Consider the following 24,525-nt stretch of genomic DNA (forward strand, 5'->3'; position numbering starts at 1 on the left):
ACCGACACCTCACACCGACCCCGAGTCGGAGATTGAAGAGCCAGATGCAGTTGAGGTGAATGCAATTCAGACGCTTCCGCTCACGGTTGATGAGTTAGGTTCAGCTACCCTTTCTGATGACAGTGTTCGTGAGTTAGTTCGTGCTCTGAGAACGGGGAAGGCAGTCGACGGCAAATTTCGATTCGGCGTCGATCAAGAACAGTTCGGTTTGCAGAAGGATTGTTTGATGCGTGGTAGCCGTGTATATGTCCCCCCGTCGCTGAGAATGAAGGTTCTTCGTGAACTTCATTCAACGCATTTCGGTATTTCCAGAATCAAGTCGCTTGCACGTAGCTACTGCTGGTGGGAAGGCATAGACAAAGACATCGAGAGTCTTGTTAAGGATTGTGCCTCGTGTCAGGCTGCTAAGGCTAACCCACCGAAAGTTTCGTTCCATTGCTGGGATACACCCTCCGAACCGTTTCAACGGGTTCATGCGGACTATGCCGGTCCGTTCATGGGTTTCTACTACCTGATTCTGATAGATGCGTATTCTAAGTGGCCCGCGGTTTATGTGGTCAAGAACATGACTACCGAAACCACGATTCGTTTTTGCAGGGAGTTTTTCAGTACTTACGGTCTACCTTCTGTTTTTGTAAGTGACAATGGACCTCAGTTCACATCCGCAGACTTCGCCAACTTTCTGAAAATGAATGGTATTGTGCACAAACTCAGCGCACCGTACCACCCTGCCACAAATGGCCAGGCAGAGCGGTTCATACAGACGATGAAGTCTAAGCTCAAATCTTTGAACTGCAACCGTTCTGAAGTGCACGGCGAAATCTGTAGTATTCTCCTATCGTATCGAAAAATGATCCACCCTGCCACTGGATACTCCCCCGCGATGCTAGTTTTTGGTCGCCAGATCCGGTCTAGGCTTGATCTTATGATTCCGTCAAAGGATCCGAACCGAAGCGAAGTTCAGTCTAAAGTAAGGGAATTGCAAGTGGGTTCTAAAGTAGCAGTTCGCGAATACGTTCACGAAAATAAGTGGGAATTCGGGATTGTTAAAGAACGACTTGGTAAACTCCATTATTTGGTTCAACTCAACGACGGACGTGTCTGGAAACGCCATATTGACCAAATGCGTAGTGTTGGTGCAGGTCTCTTGAGCTCTCCAGCAGATGCAACTTTTTCACGCGGCGGAGAGATCGGTTGTCGTATTTTCCAAGACAACGCTATCGCAGTAGCTTCTGACATGCCGTTGACTACAACACCGGAAGAAAACATACATGCTTCCGCTGACTTGACTCCTGTTCCTAATCCGACCGTTCCTAACCTTTCAACGGGCATCCAATCGCCGATTTCGAATGGAATGGCCAACACTGGGAGATGTGCAAATTCAGCGGGCTTGCCGGCAGATCAAGGACTGCGTCGATCGCAGCGGACGACCAAACCTCCGCAGCGGCTCAACCTGTAGCGAGAAGCTCGTTTCGTGGGGAAGAGCTGTTATATCCGAGCAGCGATTCTGGCAGCACTGGAGCTGTCAACCGCACGAGCGCAACCACTCGTGCCAACCTGCCAACCACAACAACTTCCGCAACGGGACCACACCGTAGTGAAAAGATCACTCTGTACCACCATTTCGAAGAGTAAAGACGAATAAAGTTGTAAGTTTGTAGTTACGCGTTTTGCCTCTCTAAATTACAATTCCGCCGGTCCGAATTCGGTTCTCCCGGTAGTTCCTCCGCCCAGTACATAATACACTGGAAGCCGCACAACAGCTGCTGTGGCAGTCAGTCTGGTAGTCAAGCACAGACATCATCCTACTATCGAACCCATACCGCATCCCTCCCGATAACGGGAGCCCACGTCGCACGAGGACTTGTCTATGCTGGATTCGCTATCAAGCGCACTAGTGCGTTTGAGTCCCGTGGTCATCGGCGGAGACTTCAACGCCTGAGCGATTGAGTGAGATAGCCGCTTGACTAACGCGAGAGGCTGCGTTCTACTCGAAGCTATGACTAGACTGAACGTGGATGTGACCTTCTGGAGCCCATGGGCTGCAGGTCTAAACCCTAGCTCGAACTGGAGGGTCGACGATGGATACACGCACAGTGACCATCTGGCGATTCGATACAGGGTGGAACACGGAGGAAGACGGCCACAGCCGAAGGTCATCAAACGTCATCGGGGATGACTGATCTCGCGCTTCGAGAAGCCGGCATTCGTGGAGCGATTGCTAATGAAGGGTAACACCGACGATGTATCCAGCGATGATCTAGTCGGAACCCTAAGTCGTGCATGCGACGTCAGAAGGCCAAGGCGATCTCTACCCAGAAATGGACGCAAAACCTAGCGCAAAACTGTATACTGGTGGTGTCCAGAAAACGCAGAACTCCACGCATCCTGCCTGAGAGATAGAAGGAGGATGAAAAGAGCTCGTACCGATAAGCGTAGAATGGAGCAAAGTGAAGCTTACAGGGCGGCTAAACTGGCACCATGGGCAAAACTACCGGGGGTGCCAGGCAATAGCATTTGAACACATTGCTGTAAAATATGGGGCGATTAATAATGAATGTATATGAACTAATGAGTATTTGTTTGTAGGGCACCCTCTGGCAAAAATCCGTATTTTCGCCTATGGCCAAACCGGCGTAATAGCGAAGTCGCTTAAGTTGAACAAGGATCCGATAGTAGCCATCAAGACGGTCATCGAGACTAGCCCTGACATGCTCAGAATGGCTTTGCAGATGTGCCTAGACAGAGGCGAATTTCCGGAGTGGTACCAAAGGCAAAGGTTGGTTCTACTGTCCAAACCCCGGAAGCCACCTGGCGACACATCGGCATATCTGCCTTTTAAACATCATCGGAAAGGAACCGTTGGAATGGATCATTCTGTCGAGGCTGATGAAATCTGATGACTCTGGCCTCTCGGATAACCAGTTCGGCTTCCGGAATGGTCGATCGACGGTGGACGCTATAAGGGCTGTAACCAAAACGGCCGAGATAGTGCTCCAAAAGAAGCGAACAGGAATCTGCTATTGTGCGGTCGTCACGCTAGACGTAAAGAATGCGTTCAACAGTGTCAGCTGGGCCGCCATCGAGTGCGCCATATACTTCCTAGGAGTGCTACAAAATCATCGCGGGGCTACCTCATGGCTCCATCCTAGGTACAGTACTATGGAGCGTGGCGTACGAAGGCGTATTGAGCTCAAACTTCCACCGGACGTAAAGCTGGTCGGCTTTGCCGATGATATTACCCTCATGGTATACGGCTAGTCGATAGAGGAAGTGGGACTGACAGCACCGTACGCGATTGACATAGTGGAGGACTGGATGAGGTCGAGACTAGAAATCCTCTACATAGAGATGAGCGGAAGTTACACACGTCGATTCGGCAACGCTGTTTGTTTTGTTTACAACAGCTGCCAACACTTGCTACAAAGCTAGATGTTCAAGCTTTGTGCGTGACTTCGTTGTGGTTCAAGTTGTTTTGTTTACATTTTCTAACTATGGTAGAATTTTTTTTCCAAAATTTTGTTGAAATAGCGGAGCAATCGAAGAAATCTGAAATTCATTGCAAAAGTGTTAGGCTAATCATATCGGCAGAAGTGAAGCAAGAAGCAGCAATGGAAGTTTTTTTGACAAGTTCAGCAACAAAAGTGTCGTCATAAGCATGAGCTTTTGAAAGCAGAATTAATAAATTTTTATCTTTTTAATAAACATACATATGCCGCCAATTTCTCGATATTAAAAATAAATAATTTTTATTTATTTAGTTCCGATTGCAATACCGTTCAAAAGACGCCTTCCTACGAACGATAAGCATGTTCATTTGGCTCACACTTTGACAGTTCTCTCTGCACGATTGGCTCACAATGGCCGCCTCCGCAGATCTCTATAATGGATTACTAGTCGAGACAGTTGGCACTCGCGCACCACAAAACGGAGGTGTGGTGGTAAACAACCGCAAGTCTGAACAACACTGCCGTGAGCAGCATAGTTATCCCATGTTCTTTGGGAATCCCTATTAACATGGGACAACTATGCTCCACACGGCAGAACAGGCATTGATCATCACAGGCGGTGCAAGATCAACTCTAAACGCTCACTGAATTGAGGTTCATGATCAACGATAATCAGAAATTCGGAAGCAAGCCACGTGGATTATGCCTTCGTCGGTGTTATGCCTGCAATAGGTTAAGTATGGCGATAATGGAATTGTCAAAGATAATGTCAAACAGTCCAGCCATAGTCTCGAGTAAGCGTTAGCTGCTCACGACAGTAGCGGTCTCCATACTACGGGATGGCGCCGCTGCATGGTCGGGTGCGCTAGTGGTTAATCGAAACGTGGATTGACTAGGGAGTACCCACAGGCTGATGTGCCTTAGGGGTGGTCAGCGCATAACCGCACGGTCTCAAAGGACGCGGTATGTGTGCTAGAAGCCATGATGCTCATAATACTAGTGGTGGCAGAGGACGAAGAGTGCTTCGAGTGACGAGACACAAGAGGAGCGACACGGATCGCCAGAACATCGTCTATGTTGAAGTGGCAGAGGGAATGGGATTCCTCCAACAAGGGTAGATGGACTGGACACACAGGCTCATACCGAGCGTGTCTTAATGAACAAGGTCGAGTATGCAGGACATAGGCGGTGGAGATATCACTCCGGACAACATTGTTGAAAGGATGTGTATGGGGGTGGACAAGACCTTCACATTCTCTCGAAACGTACTTGAACTACAGAGAAAATGGCGGGCCGACTAACAGCATGTTGAGTTGGCCCCTCCCCATTCGGGAGCTTCAGTCCAATGGGTAGTCTATAGTCCTATAGTACTAGACAGGACCCAAGTTTCCAGGGGAGAGAGGAAAACTTAAGGTGGTAGCTGGTTGAACGTTCATCAATAGAGAGTTCTCATGTACAGTCCGGGTCCTTCCCTTCTTGAAGTCATCCCTAACGGGCGTACTGCGAAGATAAGGAAGAAAGACAATGACCTTTTAGTGGGTCGATCCTCACATAACCACCTCTTGGGTATTTGATTACCAGATTTTCTGATTCTATAACAAAAGGCGACATAATGGACGAAAACGGCTTTCCTAGGAATAAAACCTGACTGTTCAAAGCAAGGTCAGTGTTGCACACCGATAGCGTAAATGAAAACAGTGAATTCTTTACAATTACCCTAAACTACTCTGGTATTTGTCGGTTATAAAAAAAATGTTAAACCTTGTTAGATCTCGCATCGTTGAACTTTTTACGAGGCAAGAACAAATGGGCTAAAAATTGCACAATTACGGGAGATACGATCTCTCAATTAAATGGCATGGCAATTGTAATTAATTCACATATAGGGGTCCGTATTTGTTCCCTCGCCTTTTTTGACGTAGGACTACGTCTCTGTTTTCTATACCCGGTGTCATTTCAAAATTTATGAAACCAAGAGCGTTACGTTTGAGTGAAAGATTTTAAACGCTCACAGTACCTTTCCCACTGAACGAAATGATAAACAAATCCCGTTATCCGAGAGATGAAACTCCCGCGTTCAATTTGTAATATTCGGTGAACCTGAAAATCATTGATAAATAGTTGAAAAGTTGTTTTAAAGTAAGACATTGAAATCGCTGAAATCTATAAATATGGGTAGCGGACAAATTTTCTCGTTCAGTATACCAACGCTCTCTGATTGGTGCGCATCGTGGGGGCAACTACGATGCAGGAAGGAATGCGATCATGCGAGAGCTGATCGTCAGTTCCATTTCGACCACCGTCGAGGTGACACCTCGAGCTGGGCAGCGGCACATCGACTCAGCGACGACACTTGGCTATTGTACTGATAGCACCAGGAATCTCATTCACAACAGCAAGCGGCGGGCCAGTTTTCGATTGCGTCTAGCGTTGAGCGCGGAGAAAACCAACACGAATTGCGTGGCATTGTAAATTCATCAAAATCGTCCATTATTCAAACGGTTCTTTTCAGGACCATCGAAAAAGATTTCTCAAGAGTTAATTGGATTAATTTCCACCCTCGATCGAGAAAGGTGTAGTGCAAAGCAAGGACAGAGCGGCGTTTCTCAGCAAAAGCAAAGCCGGTCATTAATCGCATGCACGGCAGCAAGCGGCGGGCCAGTTTTCGGTGGCGTTCAGCATTTAGTGCGGAGAAAACAAACACGCATAGTGGCATAGTGAATTCATTTAATTTTCTTCCTAAAATTATTCATTATCCAAACGGTCCTTTTAAGGACCATCGAAAATGATTTTTCAAGAGCTGTGAATCGGATAATTCAATTCCAACGAACAGGAAAAGTGTAATACAACCAAAAAGTGAATGATTTTGAATGCTGTGACTCAGCCAGCAACAATTATGACGTCTAATTGTTCCACCCGGACTTTGGCAACGAATTATCATATCCGGGCCATTTTGCGTGAAAAATGTTTCAATTCTAACATTTTCCAAATTAAAATGATCTAAATCATCTAATATTTTGGTTACATTATCCGTTCAATGGAAATTTTCTCATTTCTCGGTTGATTAATCGTTTGATGCGTCTGGAGCATAAGGGGCGGGTCATGCAAACGAAATTAACTGAAAAGCCAGCCGAATGGGAGGAGCTTCATCTGCCAATCTAGGGGTATAAAAGCAGTGTTCTCTGTTTTCTTTCGTCATCAGTTTTCCTCTACCTCTCGTACGCGACGGACGTGAAGTGAAAAGCGGGAAAAGTTTATTGCAGTGAAAGTTGTACAGTCGGCAAATGGCCCGCCGGCGTAAGAAGACAAACGTGTCCATCAACACCACGGTCAGTTCACCAGAGCTGACACAAGCGAAGAAGAAGAAGCCTCTGCGGATGGAGAAGAAGCAGCCGGACGACGACGAAGCATCCGTCGTCGAGACGCTACTGTCGCAAAACCGGTACAGTACCGGTGGAACGGCGGTAAACGACAGCGATTTGGGTGATTTCGGCGAAGTACCGGAGGAAGAGTTCCAACAAGGTGGCCATCCACCAACCAAGCAAGCTGCGGCAACCGCCGCGGAAAAGATGAAGCTGCCACCTCTGGTGGTAAAAAAGGTGCCTCTGGACAAGTTGTCCAGCAAAATCGCAGCGCTCAATGTGTCGGCTGAGTACAAACTCACGCGCGTCGGCACGAAGGTGATGGTGTACACAAAGCCGGAGTACGACCGTGTGTGCACTCTCCTGAAGGATTCCAAGGTGGAATTTTTCACGCACGATATTCCCGGGGAAAAGCCGTTCAAGGCTGTCATCCGGGGGTTACCAAACACCGATCCCAACAAAATCGAGGAAGAGCTGCGGAGCCGGTACAAGTTGGCCCCAACTGCCGTCTATCGAATCACACGGAGGGACGAAACGGAGAAGCAGTACAAGGATGTACTCTTTCTGGTGCATTTCCGGAAAGGAACGGTAACTTTGAACGCACTACAAGCAGTTCGCACAATCCGCTCCATCATCGTCACCTGGGAGCGCTACCACGGCGGCCGCCGTGATGTAACGCAGTGTCAGCGGTGCCTCAACTTTGGACACGGCACCCGCAACTGCCACCTCCATCCACGGTGTGGCATTTGCGCTGACAAACACGCTACTATCAACTGTCCTCTGAACGGAGCTGCGTCCGACGACGCGGTTACGTTCAAGTGTGCCAATTGTGGTGATGCTCATCAGGGCTCTGACCGGCGGTGCCCCAAACGTGAGGAGTTCAAGCGCATCCGGAAACAGGCGTCCACAACTAACCAGCCAGGCCGTAGGAAGGAGAAGGCGCCGACCTTCAGAGCGGAAGACTTTCCGCCACTAAACGCGGCTGAAACGATTCAACCAAGCTCACGGCCGGCTCCTGTCTGGCCACGCCGAAACCCCCCTTCGGCAATCGCTGGTGCTGCGCAACCAGATCAGCCATTCATCCAGGCCGATGATGACTCCCTGTTTTCCGACGAGGAGCTGGTCATCCTGGTCACTGAAGTCCTGATGATCAAGCGTTCGTGCAGGACTCGTTCGGAGCAGCTACGCGCTGTCGTTTCCATCATCGGTAAGTATGGGAACTAAGCCGATCAACATCGTTACTTGGAACGCTTGCTCATTACGGGCAAAACGAATCGAGCTTGCCGATTTTGTCAGCAAGCACAGCATAGACGTGGGACTAATTTCCGAGACCCACCTAAAATCCGGCGACAGTTTTTGGCTGCCAGAACACAACATTATCCGGCTTGATCGCACCAGCTCGAAGGGGGGCGGTGTTGCGATCGTGATCAAGAAAGGCATCAAATACACCATCCTTCCACATGTTCGTGCCTCTGTTATTGAGGCCCTCAGTGTGGAGGTGGAATCAACATTGGGAAGCATTCGGTTCATCGCCGTCTACTGTCCACGGCAGTGTACCGACCGAAATGGACTGAGCTCCAAGTTCAAACAGGATCTGACAGCCATTACTGGAACAAGCTCCCGCTTCGTCGTTGGAGGAGACCTCAATGCCCGCCACGAGCTTTGGGGAAACTACCGGCAGAACCAGAATGGTCGGTTACTATTCGATCACGCCCAACATGGACTGTACACGGTGCACAATCCGGACGAACCAACCTTCATCTCACCGGCAGGAAGTCCATCCATCCTGGACCTCTTTTTGTCGAATGTGGATGTCACCAAACCGGTGGCGCAGAACGATCTCAGCTCCGACCACCAACCGGTGGTAGCTCAAGTCAAGGCCAACGTGATTGCTGCCCCACTGTACCAGCGGAAAGACTACCACCACGTCAACTGGGTGGTCTTCGCTCGAATGGTGGACCAGAACATCGAGGAGAATCCGACGCTCGATACCGAGGAGGACATCGACCGGGCCCTGGAGGGTCTTCAGCGGGCCATATCCGTGGCAGACGAGGCATGCATCCGACGTGTACCTGTTAGGGGTAAGTTTGTTGCCATTGACTCTCACACCCAGCTTATGATAAGATTGCGCAATATTCGTAGACGGCAGTTCCAAAGGACTGGAGATCTCAGAAAGAAACAGGAGATGGCCGATCTGAATAGGCAGATCGCTTCCAGAATGGCCACCCTCCGAAACAACAGTTTCGAACACCTCATCAAAAACCTCGATGATCGTTCCAGGCCATTCTGGAAGGTAGCCAAGGTTCTGAGATCTCATCCGAAGCCGGTTCCTCCTCTAAAGGTCGATGGTTCACTGCTGATTTCCCCGCCAGAGAAGGCGAACGCGATCGGCGATCATATTGCGTCATCGCATCTGCTCGGGTCGCAAATAAGAAGTCCACTCGAAAACCAAGTTGCACAATGTGTCCAAAACCTAGCTGCCTCCCCTTGTGTTCTCCCTCCAGAGGAAAGAGTTACTCCACAACAAATTTGCTCAGCGCTGAAATACACCAAAAATATGAAGGCTCCCGGGTTTGACGGAATCTTCAACCTCGTTCTCAAACGGCTGAACACAAAGGTCTATGACCTACTGAGTGCCGTCTTCAACAGGTGCTTGGAACTGCACTACTTTCCAAGTGCCTGGAAGATGGCCAAGATCATTCCAATCCGCAAACCCGGGAAGGACCCAACATCGCCTACTAGCTACAGACCGATCAGCCTACTTTCAGCGCTGAGCAAATTGTTTGAGAAGCTCATCCTCAACCGCCTAAATACCTTTGTCGAGGAGCATAACATCATCCTGCCTGAACAGTTTGGGTTCAGGAAGGGGCATTCCACCACCCACCAACTGGTGAGGGTGATGAATACCATACGAAGTAACAAGGCTGTATCTAAGTCCACTGCCATGGCATTGTTAGACGTCGAAAAGGCGTTTGACAATGTCTGGCATGACGGGCTTATATACAAGCTTTGTAACTTCAACTGTCCACCATATCTTGTGAAAATCATTTGCAGCTATCTTCAGCAGAGGTCATTCAGGGTATCATTGAATGGCTGCTTATCGAACGCGTTCACCATCCCTGCCGGCGTGCCGCAAGGCAGCCTGTTAGGCCCATTGCTATACAGCATTTACACCTCCGACATTCCTCCCCTTGGAGATGGCTGTGTGTTCTTTCTGTTCGCAGACGACACTGCCATATCCGTCAAGGGGAGAATGCCTCGCGAAATCACCAATAAGCTACAACGATGCCTCGATGCCTTTGCTGAATATGCTGCAACATGGAAGATCAAGATAAATGCCTCCAAAACCCAAACAATAATGTTCCTCCATAGGCAATCCCCAAAACTAAAACCTCCTCCAACTTGTACGGTAGTTATGAACGGAACAAGGGTCGAATGGTCCGCCGAAGTACTGTATCTGGGTCTGCTGTTTGACGAGAAGCTTCTCTTCCGTGCTCATGTGCAGAAAATGCTGGTTAAATGCTCCACCTTGATTAAGAGTTTGTATCCGCTCATCTGTCGTCGATCCCGGCTTTCAAGGACCAACAAACTGGCGGTCTACAAGCAAATTATTGCCCCTGCGATCTTCTATGCTGCTCCGGTGTGGGAGTCATGTGCACAAACACATAGGAACAAAATTCAAGTTGCTCAGAACAGAGCCCTTAGGATGATTCTTGATCGCCCCTACGACTCAAGAACAACAGACCTCCATCAAGAGGCGAACTTAACAAAAATAGATGACCGAATAGGAGAGATAAAAACCAAATTTATAGAGAAATGTAATGTCTCCGAGTACGCTCTGATAAGCGATTTGTATATAGTAGAATAGGTTGTATATAGTGTAAATAGTAGTTTCTAAGTTGTATATAGTAGTAATAAGTAGTTTTATAATTATACAAACAAACCAATCCCATCAAAAGATGGTCAAAACAAACAAGACTTAAGTCAAAATAATGTAAATATTAACTTTTTATAAAAATAACTAAAGATGAAAAGAGAAATCTGTATCACTTGAAATGTAAAACATGTAATGTAAATACGAAAACTGAAATAAAGATCAATTTAATCAAAAAAAAATCAAAAAAAAATTTCTTTCGTCATTTTCGTTGGATCAGTCAAGGAGGTTGGAGGTGGATGTCACCTCCAGCAAGGCAGCAGCACAACAACCCAGCGACTACTCTCGGATATCGTGCTGATGATAGCACTTGGAATCGCATCCATGGCAGCGGCGGTGGGCCAATTTTCGACGGCGTCCAGCATTCTCCGCACTCCGCAGCGAAAGCCAACATGCATTGCATGCCATGGTGAATGCATCAAAATCGTCCATTATTCAAACCGGTCCTTTTCAGGACCATCGAAAATGATTCCTCAAGAGTTAATTGGATAATTTCCAACATCGATCGAGATGTAGTGCAACCAAAAAGCAAAAGACAGAGCATCGTTGCCAGCAATAGTGAAACTGGTCATTATTGTAATCCACGGCGGTCCAGTTTTCGGTGGCGTTTATCATTCAGCACGGAGAAAACCAACACGCATTGCGTGACATGGTGAATTCATGCCATTTCGTTCCTAAAATCGTCAATTAATCAAACGGTCTTGTTTAGGACCACCGTTAATTATTCCTTAAGAGTTTGTGAATCAGCTAATTTCATTCCATCGAACGAGAAAAGTGTGGTGCAATTGAGAAGTGAAAGATTGAATACTTGGTGGCCCAGCAATAATGATGAAGCCGGTCACTAATGGCCTAATGGTTCCACCCGGAATTTAACAACGCATTATTCTATCCGAACTATTTTGCGTGAGACATTGTTTAATTAAAATTAAGTTTAAACATTTTTCGAAAATGTTCGAAGGTGAATATATGACGAAGCCACACCTAGAATTTTCTAGAGCACAAATCTGAAGAACCGAATGTCGGTTTGCGCTTAAAAGTTGATCGTTTGGTTACCCGCTGGTGGTGAATCGAAATTATCCAATCCGTTCAATGAAAATTTGCTCATTTCTCGGTTGGTTAGTTGCTTGATGCGTCTGGAGCATTCGGGGCGGGTCATGCAAACGAAATAAACTGGAAAGCCAGCCAAATGGGAGGAGCCTAATCTACTAATCAAGGGGAATAAAAGCAGTGACTTCTGTTTTCTTCCGTCATTTTCGTTGAATCAGTCAAAGGGAATGGATGTCACCTCCGCAGCTGCGCACCAATCCTGCGATGACTCTCGGCTATTTAGCTGATAGAACCAGGAATCTCATCCACGGCAGTAAGCGATGGCAGTTTTCGATGGCTTCCAGCATTCAGTGCGGATAATTTTCAATTGTCTTGCCGAAATCTCCTGTTATTTAAAAGGTCCTTTTCAGGACCAGTGAAAATTATTCCTCCAGAGTTATGAATCGGATAATTAAAAGCGACAGACTGAAAACTTAGCAACAGTATAGCCGGCCTCTAATTGTTGTTCGCGTAACTATACAACGTATTGTTGAATCTAGAATATTTCATGAAACTGCAATCAAAATTATCTAAAATTTCGTTAACAGCAATTGAGTTGTGTCAAATACACATGGCTACGTATTATAATCATTCTTTCCTTTCGACGAAAATTCTTTCAAACAACGGTTGAACATTTATCTTCAAAATAAAATAATACTCAACCCTCAAGTGATGGCCAACGGCGCGAGTTACGGAAGGTTTAACTAATCAACATCTTATGAATGCGTTCAGTGAAATGGATCACATAGGTAACAACTTTAATCAACACATCACTCCGCCGATTTGAATTTTGCCAGCATACATTGTGTAGGCCTTTTATCGTCGGTTTCCTGCAATAGGGGCACAACTCAAAAAATGTGAATTTTCAGAATAAGCGTGTAAAAATTGGCAATCATGAAGCACCTCCTGCAAATTCACTTATTTCTCTCATCATTTGACAAATGTATTTAAACAAATTTTGATTGTTGTATCATTGAAAGGGGCTGAAGGACTATCTGTTTCATGAATTTTTGACAACTATTTTTCAACGACTATTGAAAAAATTGACTGATTTTGAGTTGTGCCCTTACTGCGGAAAATTGGTGAAAATGTCCAAATCTCGCGTTTCTCATCGAATTTTGGAACGGGTCTTTGTGAGATGAAATTTTACATAGTTTTTCATCATTTGCCATCAAAATCTCAAAAATGACATATTTTGAGTTGTGCCCCTATTGCAGGAAACCGACGTTATGTGATAAATCCGTTATGCATTTATTTACGAAGGTCGGACAACAATGACACGAAAAATCAGCTGATTTAAGACTTCAAATTAAAGGGCCCATTTTAATATATAAAAGTCGGAACCTCATTCCAGCCTTTGTCCTACGTCAACATTGCGGTTATGTCTCAGACATTACCCACCCCTAGTTTTTTCTAGTCTACTAGACGCTTAGGTTAACCGGTGACTTATCGCTTCTGCGAAAATGTTAAAGTGGATACCTGATGCCTCTAAAGATCACTCAAATGATGGGAACCGTGCAAATCAATTACCCATTGGCACATTCGCGGGACCTAGGTGCAAAGTAGTCTAAACGCGCCCGGCGATAAGTATATCTCTCACTCACTGGTGGCGCACCGCGGGCACGAGGCCATAAATAATAAGGCACTTGAATTTGTGTTCGACCAGATGTATATGACGCCGACCCGACGGACGGTAGCTAAGGGGTTGGGGACTGATGATGATGGTGATGATGATGCTGGTCCCCTACATGTATGATGTTCAGCTTGACTTGACGCTCTGCTCTATGGTTGAGGTATTATGTAAGTAAGCTCCATCGATGAGGCATTTTACTGAAGGTACGGAAAAGCATAACTCATGCATTACTCACTCATCTCGAATGCGGTTGGGAAGTGCGCTTGTTGAAGGGGAAATTGACACGAATAGGTAGTAGCACTCCGGCATCGAAGTTTTCTGGCATTATGCTCACCTTAGCTGCATTCCTAAAACCTATGCACTGGGTCAAATATTTGGCAAGGAATTAACAGAAGAGCAGATATCGGTTTTACAATAACGATATTCTATGTAATATTTAATTGTTTCATATAACCGAATATTGACAATTTTCTTCTTTCCATCCTTCTAACAGCACAGCAAAAAGCAGTCGGAGGCGGAGCCATGCAACCGGAAGCTACTGTCCGCTTCCCGCAACTCCATCGACGCCTCTGCTAGTGAGGACCGTTTCATCGAAGTACCGGTGTTACCAACCGGGGACAACTCGTCGTCCACCTCCGGCAGCGAGGTCCAAAAAGTTAAACCGACCAACCCGGAAGATGAAGCCACCAGTGTCAAGCAGAAAGTCAAAGCCAAATCGCGCCAACAGCGCGAGAACAGTCTCAAGAACACATTCGGCTGGACCCGAATCGACGTCCTGACGATGCTGGTGGTGTGCATCTTCCTGGCGTCGTTCTGCTTCTCGGCCGTGGTGGAAGCCCTGCAGACCCTGTCGCACATCCACCACCAGGACGCGATGCACTACCCGCTTCCGGTGCTGACACTCGGCGCCATGGGAATCATACTGAACGGGTTCTGCTATCTGCTCATCGGTGGCTATACGTACCACCAGGGTAGCTTCCTGTACATCACATCCAGCGGGACGGTAATACTGGATCGGGTGGTTACGGGCGATGGCATTCGGAAGGGCGAGCGTCGGTTATCGGGGTCACGGCGACACGTGGCCAGCGCCGCCGCTGGTAATTCACCGAAGCGACAGAGCGTGCGAGAGCTGATGAGAGATATTTGTAGTAAGTACATAGCCGTGGCAAGAAGATGGTTCATTTATAATTGGGAAGAACGTTTTAGACTGTTGTACACCTAGGGTAAATCACCAATTATTGCACACTCCATACTTTTCTTATGAAGTGTGCAAAAATTGACGTAAAAACTCGTGTATTAATTGGCGATTTACCCTAATAAATTTGAAAGCATTGAAGCTCATACGTTTATATACAGTCAGGTCTTTTTACGCGATTTTCATTTACCCGGCCACGTGAATGAAAATTCCATACAAAAAAAAGGTTCATCGTCTTATTTTTGCATAATTCGCCGAGAAATGGTACGTATCCCCCGCGTAAAAAAACCTGACTGTACATTTATTTGTTCAACATCATTAAGACAAGACATAATCACGGTTCGTGGCTGCCGCTCTCCATCCTCGGTCGCGCCCGATGCTCGCCAAGTCACGCTACACCTGGTCCGCCCATTGTGCTCTCTGCGCTCCACGCTTTCTTGTGCCAACCGGATCAGTTGCAAACACCAGCTTTGCAGAGTTGTTGTCCGGCATTCTTGCAATATGCCCTGCCCACCGTATCCTTCCGGCTTTGGCCACCTTCTGGATGCTAGGTTCGCCGTAAAGTGCAGCGAGCTCCGCCACACACCGTTCTCGTGCACACCGCCGAAGATCGTCCTTAGCACGCGTCGCTCGAAAACTCCGAGTGCTTGCAGGTCCTCCTCGAGCATGGTCCATGTCTCGTGTCCGTAGAGGACCACCGGTCTTATTAGCGTTTTGTACATGGTGCATTTGGTGCGTGGTTGAATCTTTTTCGACCGCAGTTTCTCCTGGAGCCCGAATTCCGCTGATGATGCGCCTCCGAATTTCACGGCTCACGTTGTTGTTAGTCGGAGGTGGAAGCTCAGGTAAAATATTATCTCCTGGGTGCCGATTAAAAACACCACCCCTGGCGAAGACTGGCGCTTGAGCCTAGCTATTTAGCACTGTAGTTGCAGGAGGCATGCCAATGCAGAACCCGTAGCTTCCGGGAAGGTAAGCCCAGCTCTCTGGGTTAGTGGGTTGGTGTCAGGCCCTGCGAGCCAGCCGTAAAAAAGACTAGCACCGGAAAATCAACAAGAGAAGAATGCAAACCGATACCAATGGCGACGACCACAGCGACGAAAAGGGACTTGCGATTGGGAGCTCGGTACGTGGAACTGCAGATCTCTCAACTTCATCGGGAGCACCCGCATACTCACCGATATACTGAAGGACCGCGGGTTCGGAATCGTAGCGCTGCAGGAGGTGTGTTGGACAGGATCTATGGTGCGAACGTTTAGAGGTAATCATATCATCTACCAGAGTTGCGGCAACACACGTGAGCTGGGAACAGCTTCTATAGTGATAAGCGACATTCAGAGGCGCGTGATCGGTTGGTGGCCGATTGACGAAAGAATGTGAAGGTTGAGGATCAAGGGCCGATTCTTCAACATTAGCATTAAAAACGTGCACAGCCCTCACTCCGGAAGCACTGATGATGACAAAGACACATTTTACGCGCAGCTCGAACGCGAGTACGACCGTTGCCCAAACCACGACGTCAAAATCATCATAGGAGATTTGAACGCTCAGGTAGGCCAGGAGGAGGAATTCAGACCGACGATTGGAAAGTTCAGCGCCCACCAGCTGACGAACGAAAATGGCCTACACCTCATCGATTTCGCCGCCTCCAAGAACATGGCCATTCGTAACACCTTTTTCCTGTTGGAAATATCGCACAGTGGACAACTTCAACAGCGGACGGAAAATCAACGGCGGACGGAATTCACGGACCGGGAAGAAAGCAAAACACCGGTGTACTTTCTAACAGTACTCGAACGACTAATTTATTCTCACTATTTACAATAACAATAACATTCGACAACACACAACCACGGTGTATCTACATTACATAAAGGTCGTCTCGATATGAGGGTTGTCTGATTGCACATTTCATACACTCTCAACACGCCCCGAGGGGGACGACTCTTCCCGATATTGTAGATTTTTTGCCAAAACCTACGAGGAATCACATTTTTTTCATAATTTCAACAAAACTGAAGAAATTAACAGAAAATCGATCAAAATCAACCATATCCGAAATATCCGATAAAATCGATTATAATGTTGGCTTATCCACATAAAATCGAACAAAATCGACGCACATCCCTGAACAAAAATGTCAAATTTTCTCGATTTTGTTTTGTTCTCCCTGTTCTTCCGGATGGAGCTTGTTTATAAACAACAGCTGATCACGGATGTGGCTGTTGTTTACATAGTCTATACGCATTATTTTAATCCTCAGTATGCCATTATGTGGCTAATAAATCTTCTCAATAACATGCATTTCCCATATTTCTGAAGTGATCCGTTGTTGCATTCGCTAATTCCAGCAATTCCTGCCGCTGAGCGACCAGCTGATGGTCGACGCCTCGGTCGACGCAGCTGATTGTTTACCTGGAAGAGCTGTCATAATTTTCGAAGTGGCGTCGCGACGTCGTAACATTTTGAGAGATGTTAGCCGTTTTCAGCGTCAATTTTCGCCGATTTTCGAACGATTTTTTTCATTTTATTCGATTTTTTCAGATATTTTCAATTTTTACCATTTTGTTGAAAATAAATAGCATAAAATCGATTTTAACTTGGAAAATGGCAGAAAATGAGAAAAATCCGAAAAAATCGAACCGATGTTCAAAATAATGAAAACAATTGTGAATATGTCAGAAAATCAAATAAAATTACGGCTTATCGCATGGTAACTGAAGCAAATTGATTACTGTCGACCCCCTCGACACGCCCCCTCAAGTCGACAACCCGAGTACTTATCACCAAGGATGTTTTCACTCAGTTCAAAACCCGATCAGTAACCACTCTTTCCCCACTCAATCAACACCCACAGCAAAGGGCCTGGCATCACCTATACGTTTGAAAACTGGCACAGTAACTCAAAACCTAAATGAATACTGAGTGATCTTGCACTGCTGTCATTTAAACAAGTGTTCATCATCGTATGTATTTGTTATGAACTGATAGAATCGTCTCTGCCAATCGATGGTTCATTATCACTTTCCGATCCGATTGCGTCTTTCATGTTTTGTGTCTTGATCGAATCAATTTCTATCGCAGTCTGATAATTTTCGGAAGCTCAGTTTGCAGCTATTTGTCGACCGATTTTCAAAATAAAAACATTAATCAACTGGAAATACACACTGTATCTCATAATTGATCAGACAGACGCCGATTTTTAATCAAAATTGTCAACTATGGTTTGCTTTGATGAGTTCAACTCAAATTTTGACACGGTACAGTACCGTGTAACAACGAATATGCTGAAGGAACAAAATGTTTTATTTTTTTTAGCGGTACCCCTTAGTATTGCATGAAGTTAGTATTGCAGTAAGTCATTTGAACACTAACCGACTAATCGTTTCACTTATGTTTGCTTCTAGTCATCTTAAAACGATTTCATTCAGCCAGAGCAACCATCTAACAGGAAGCGATTCCTTGCCATTTGAAAAAATGTCACTTAAATGACTAGCTGAGCACGGGACACTAACATTCCGCCACACTGAAAAATTATCGGAAGTCGGGTCAATTTTTAACGAATGCTGGATTGCTGGGCCACTGCTTGGACCCACATCGGATAACGGTTGGGTCTATGTTGGGTTTGATGTCATCAATGATGACGAAACCAGAACATATGCTTGCTAGCTGGGGCAATTAAATTATAAGGTATGTGCCGGTCGTCAGTCGTCGGAGAACCCTGACTGCTGCTTGGGTTGGTGTAAATTTAATGATCAGAGGCCAGTCAATTATCCTGATTGTAGATGAAAAACGCTTGATTCGTTCGTGTGGAAAAGTGTACTAATTTATGATTCGAGTGGTTTCCAGGGACTTTTGGGGCCTTCCCCCGCTGATATATTAGAGGACAAATGGTGGATTTGTATGAACATGCAGTGAAAATCTCTTATTTAAACGAACATTTTTCACGCCTTTTATTACATTATTGGAAATCCAACTGGTTACACCTACACCAATGCAGAAATAGAGTGCTTTGGGTGCAACAGGAAGAAACGTGAAAAAATGCCTGTCGATTGCTGCCTAATGCTACATTAACAAGAACTTTTGGAAGAAACAGATTCGATCAAAATGAACGCACTCAGCAATCTTCTGCGAAAATTATCGCCAAGTGATTGAGCACCGCAATGTTTACAACCGACTTCGATCAATGCGTGAGAGAATCACGGCCTTGCTGCCCGACTGTCCATTCGGTTGGTGCGGCTGAATGAACTTAGCCATTAAACGTGTAAACTTGTTCATTTACCGAGTGGCAGTGTATGTAGGCTGTACCAACACACCGATCGAAGCGGTTGTTTCAAACAGAGAGAAAAAATCAGTTTCTCTCACTGATTCTCTCGGAACTCAACAACACTGCTTATCACAGTGTCAATATCACAGATCTATCAACGATAGTCAATAAAAACAAACGAAACAACATCGATATCTTGGTCTTCCACAAGTTCTTCGGATCATCTGAACTTCAGTCTAGTCAAGTTCTACCAAACAGATCACCACTTCCAAAACACATTTACGGCATCAAACGTCTAAAAACAATTCTTCACTCGCTCGGCCGTTTCTGCTCGCCAGAGGTCATACAGCTTTTACATTGCTACGTCATGCTGCCAGCCATCTTCTTTCTTCTTTCTGACTCTCGCTCTCTATTTACGATGTACTCGTACTGGCCAGCATGGCTGCAACCTCCTTATCTCTCTCGCACTTGCACAAAACATCCAAAACATACTGTTTACCATTGTGCTGTCCAACAGCCATCAACGTTCCATTTTTCACTATGTGTGTCCTGTCGCCGACGAACCTAACCTCCAATCCCGCTCTTGTCACTCGGTTCACTGACAGTACATTACAGCTCAGTCCGGGGAGGTACAATACATTCCGAACTTCACATTTCTTCTTCTTATTTCCAACTGTCGCGTACAGGACCACATCACCACAATAATCTGCTCTCAACTTCTCGCCGTTCGCTACACTGAAATGAAAACTCCATTATTTTTTATGTGCGCAAATCAGATAAAAGCGAATCTGTTTAAAAAATCCCCATTTTATGTGCGGCATTTAGATTGTAAAGTGCTTGCATTAAATATAATTGTGTTGCACATATTTTCCATATGCACAGCTATGAAATCTAAAAATGATACATTTACATCCTATATTAGCTGAAAATAAATTTTGAGTGTATCGACTGATAATTCAAAACATGTCATTAACCGAAAAAATGGCGGAGCAAGAGGAACGTTTCGTGACGCTGGCCGAATTAACGGTCGATATTTTAGGACTCCCGATCGAATTGCTGAAGGTTTTTGAAGGTAATGTATGTTAATCATATTACTGTACGTTTAAACAAATAATATATGCCAACAGATCGAGGTTACGACGCTGCAAAACTCGTCACAGTAACCAAGGACGAGCTGTCGGATGATTTGTCCGAATCCGGCCTGAACTTCAACGTTGACGAAATCTACCAGCGCCTTTTCGTATGGAGGCAAGAATCTGTAAGTATTCCTTATTGGTTAATGAAATTGCTTTAAATTAAAAAAATGTTTTTTTTTTATTTTCAGGGTTTTGAAATTATCAGTTTCGCGCAGGTGGAAGTGCTGGAAGACTGGTCGGGTCACGAACCAGTGGAAACGGATGGTGAAACGGATCCCGACAACAGCTCCAGTGACACTCGCGCCTCTGTTATCTTCCGGGGAGAAAGCTCCGGCACACAGAAGCCCGACCTAGAGCCCGACGAGCCAGAAAACGGCACCTCATCGGCAGAAAACCCAGCTCCATTGTGCACATCAACCCGGACGCCAACTACAGAAACACCACAGGCAAAAGTTGAACTACCACCAGAGGCGATCCCCCAATCTTCCGGACCCTCAGTATCAGTAGGAATCTCGTCCGTTCGCCCACCCCGAGCATCTATTTCGTTCGGCCCGGACCAACTGGTTGCCCTGTTGGAAAGCTCCATCACCGGAAAATCGCTTCTGGAAAGAGCTAAGCAAGACGACTTTTCTACACATAGCCAAAAAGAGCTCGTAGGCATTGTGGCGGAACACCACCTGAGCCTAGGAATCAAAACAACGGAGGACACATTGGATAACTACGCCACAGCTATTGTGCTGCTATTCAAACAGGAGAAAAAGGTATGTTATTATATTGCTGCTTTGGCGCAGTATTTAAATTACGTAACGCAACAATATTGGTCATTTAAGACTGTCGATTCTTGTAAGGGTTCGTTCAAATGTTATGTTACGCCAAGGGGGAGGGAGGGGGTTTGGCGATGTGTTACGCTTCATACAAAATTTCAAAATTTCCCATACAAAAGTTGTTACGTGGGGGAGGGAGGACGTCTAAAATTGTCAAATTTTGCGTTACGTAATTTTTGAATGAACCCTACGTCTAAAATTGTCAAATTTTGCGTTACGTAATTTTTGAATGAACCCTAACGCGTTTTGTATGAACACAATTTTTTGTATGGATCGTATAATAACGCTACGCTAGACTTTTAATCGTTACGTAATTTGCATACGATGCCTTTGTACATTAATGTAATAATTCATTGTAAGCAATACATTAACTGCTCAAATTTGCTTTTACTGGAGGCATGCTTAACTTCCAATACGTAGTCTTGTACGTAGTTGCTCTGGAAAGAGGTATTCTACGCGTAATCCGTACCGGTAATCTTTCCTATTTGCATTCATGCGACACAACTCCATAGTTTGTCCCAATTTAAAAATTGATTATTTTTCCCTCTTTCGCTCACCAATATTTTCAAAAACAGACATAGCTAAGAACCGATGCACACGGGCAGCACGTCCACGCAGCGTGCAGCACGCAATGTTAACGCATACCCCATAGGGACGCAGCGTTAATTAACGCTCGTGTGCATCGGCTCTACGAATGCATCATAGACTGCTGCATCGACCCACCGAGGGTAGTTTGTCCAAATAAATGTTGGGCAATGTTGGGTAAACTCCGATAACGTAAAAAAATAACTTACAAAAATCGCGTTTGGGCTGAATCAACCTGCCTTTGATATTTTTTTTAGTTGGAATTAAATGCAAACTACCGAATGTAAGTTTTAATCAATTTACCCAAATTTGGTTTATTGGGCCAAAATGAAGTTGCTTAAAAATAATCTAATTTGGGTAGTTTAGCGATTCCGTGTAGGTGATTCGATAGTCAAAACATTTGACAGTTTGATTCAACCAGTTGAAAACAAAACAAATTTAGAATTTTTCACTGTTGGTGTAAATCGTTAAAATATTTTCAATTCATTCACTTCTACAAATTTATGATCAATTGACTCATGCCTTTGTAAGCTACATGCATGGTTTTGCTCAATATCAAAAATAATAAACATCAATCTGTTTATAGGAATCGTATTTCATCCCACGGAGTGGTGGAAAGCGGAACCCAGGCGGAAAACTGTACAATCGAATTTTCAATCTCAAACAAAAGCGAGCAACGCGGGAGAAATTCGAAGAATCACGTCGAACCAAGAAATTGAAACCAGGTTCCCTGGAAATTCCGGATTCAGATGGTGATGAGGCATTCACTTGGCTTCAACTGAACATTCAACCGTGGAACACAACATTGGCTAAATGGACCACCAGCTTCAATAAGAGGAAACACAACCTTCAGAACCCACTTGCAATCGATACAGTTTTGAAAACATTCCGTCACTACAGACAAGATCACGGCTATCAGCTTGTAAGTAAAAAAGAATATTAAAAAAGCATCATGAATACTAATTGGCATTTTCTCTGTTTAAGATTGACGCAGATTTCCATTCGTTGTATTCATCGGCGAGTGAGGGGCTGATTCGCTTGGAGAAGGACTTAGCAGTACTTATTGAACAGGTATCTACAAAGTACAAGGATGGTCATTCATCGATGCTGGTGTCCTTACTGGAGCGGACTGATTGTAGCAGAGGTAATTTAAAATTCAAAGCAATGAAAGTTGCAAATGCTTTCACGACAATATCAGTAGCAATAGGGTCTTGTACCATTTAGGCAGATGCTCTTATTTTGAGTACTTGTAGTTGTGTATACAGTATCTAACCGCGAGAACATTCTAGTCAAATGATTTATTCCTGACTTCTTCTTCTTCTGGGCGTAACGTCCCAACTGGAACAAATCATGCCTCAATACAGTAGACGTTCGGTCGGCGCAAATGGTTTAACTGCAATGCTTTTTAACTGCAAGTCCGGTAAGTGCAACAAATTTGCAGTTATCGCACCGCTATCCGTCGAACCGGTGCGCCAAGTTAGCCCAAATGAACAGTTGAATGAATTTTACGTTCATTTAACGTCAAGGAACTGTCCATTTATTACGTAAGGGTTTTTTTTCGATTTTTCGACACCCCCTCTCTCCCTTGTAAGATTTTTTATATGAGAACCCAAATATTAAAATTTTTTGTAAGGCGTGTAAGATTTCTCCATTCCCCCCCACCCTTACGTAATGAATGGACAAGCCCCAATTGACGGGTTGTTGACGCCTGTCTGACGTTGCAGTTATCGAATTTTGTTCGCTAAGTGAAACGTAAACATGTTGCAGTTATCGAATGTCTACTGTATTCAATAATGTTCAATGATAGACAATTGTTATTATTGACTATGTTAATTATTTATATACTTCCTGATATACTTATTAATTCACACAAACATATATCTTTTCAGATTCTCAAGTTTGTGCCGTCTTGATTCTGCTTAACAACATTCTTCCACCAACCAAAATATCTAAGGACTTCAAGCCAACGACTTTGGTGGCCCAGGAAGATATCATACTGTTCGTCAGTACAGCAGAAGGCATTCGTGCCAAAGTCGATGAAGTCTATGCAATGTACAATGAGTGGGGCCTCCCACCGACAGTGAAATTGGTATTCGTTGGGTCCGGTGCAGCATCGCTTACTGGCCAGTTCTACGTTGTGTACAAGGATCTTGTGTTCGAAGCAGAATCTGTAGCAAGAGCACTGGATATTCTGGTCAAAACAACGCTCGTGTTTGGACTACAATTTTCTCGAGTAACTCGTTTGGTCTGGAACTTTATTTGCACGCACTTCTACGAGATACCTGGATTGGCAAAGTACGCGTCTGTTTTGAAATTCATCGATCAACTGAACAAAAATCAATAGACAGAATGTTCGGTTGCATGATAAGCGAATGTCCGGCTGTGTTTTCATCGCCAAGAGAATATGTCACGCACCTCAGAGAGTTCCACAGAGTACCAAGAGAATATGTTTACCGATGTACTTTTCCAAGATGCTTCCAGAAAACCACAAATTGGTACATTTTCAAGCGACACGTACTTCAACACGATAAAAGTGCTACAGATCATCCGTCATCGGTCAATCAAGATGCGGTTGCTGAGGTAGAAGTAGAAGTTCCTGAGGAAGATGCACCATTTCCAAAAATACGTGAAATAAATCCAATAAAAGAAAACATTGACCCAAAACTCTCCGAAATACAACAAATAGACAACCAGGCAGTTAATTTCACACTTAGTTTACATAGTCGAAACAACCTAACGAGAACGGATGTCAGGAGCATACAAAAAAGTGTAGATCAAGTCAACTCACACATAGCATTACAAATCGCAAAGTTACCTCTAAATATCCCGGACCCACAGATAGAATACCAGCTCCACACCTATTTAGAAAAAATGCAGAACATGTTTGTTTTTATCGACACAGATTATAAATTTTTCAAATATTTGACAGAAGCAAGCCTTTTCAGTTCACCTTCAGTTATTTCAGTTGTGAAACAAGGAGTCCTAATTCAAAATAACGACGATCCTATTATAGATGAGAGTAAAAGTTACGTAGTGGTTATGCAACTAAGATTT

General features: G+C 45.0%; 2 protein-coding genes across 2 annotated transcripts in view; both read left to right on the forward strand.

Moving 5' to 3' along the window:
* LOC134284301 (calcium/manganese antiporter SLC30A10-like) overlaps positions 1 to 24,525 on the forward strand; it is a 365,099-nt gene that overhangs the window by 329,608 nt on the left and 10,966 nt on the right. Inside the window, exon 3 of the mRNA XM_062843100.1 lies at positions 13,958 to 14,612. Within this exon, the coding sequence (XP_062699084.1) occupies positions 13,958 to 14,612 (655 nt within the window). The remainder of the gene's footprint in view (positions 1 to 13,957; positions 14,613 to 24,525) is intronic.
* On the forward strand, positions 19,662 to 23,822 carry LOC115270443 (uncharacterized). The gene is made up of 5 exons (XM_062843099.1): positions 19,662 to 20,184; positions 20,251 to 20,823; positions 22,058 to 22,393; positions 22,456 to 22,615; positions 23,361 to 23,822. Exons 1-5 carry the CDS (start codon positions 20,044 to 20,046, stop codon positions 23,813 to 23,815), a joined length of 1,665 nt encoding a protein of 554 aa, XP_062699083.1. The 5' UTR covers positions 19,662 to 20,043; the 3' UTR covers positions 23,816 to 23,822.

This window comes from Aedes albopictus, chromosome 3 (genome assembly GCF_035046485.1).
Source record: "Aedes albopictus strain Foshan chromosome 3, AalbF5, whole genome shotgun sequence".
In the NCBI taxonomy this organism is placed as follows: Eukaryota; Metazoa; Arthropoda; class Insecta; order Diptera; family Culicidae; genus Aedes; species Aedes albopictus.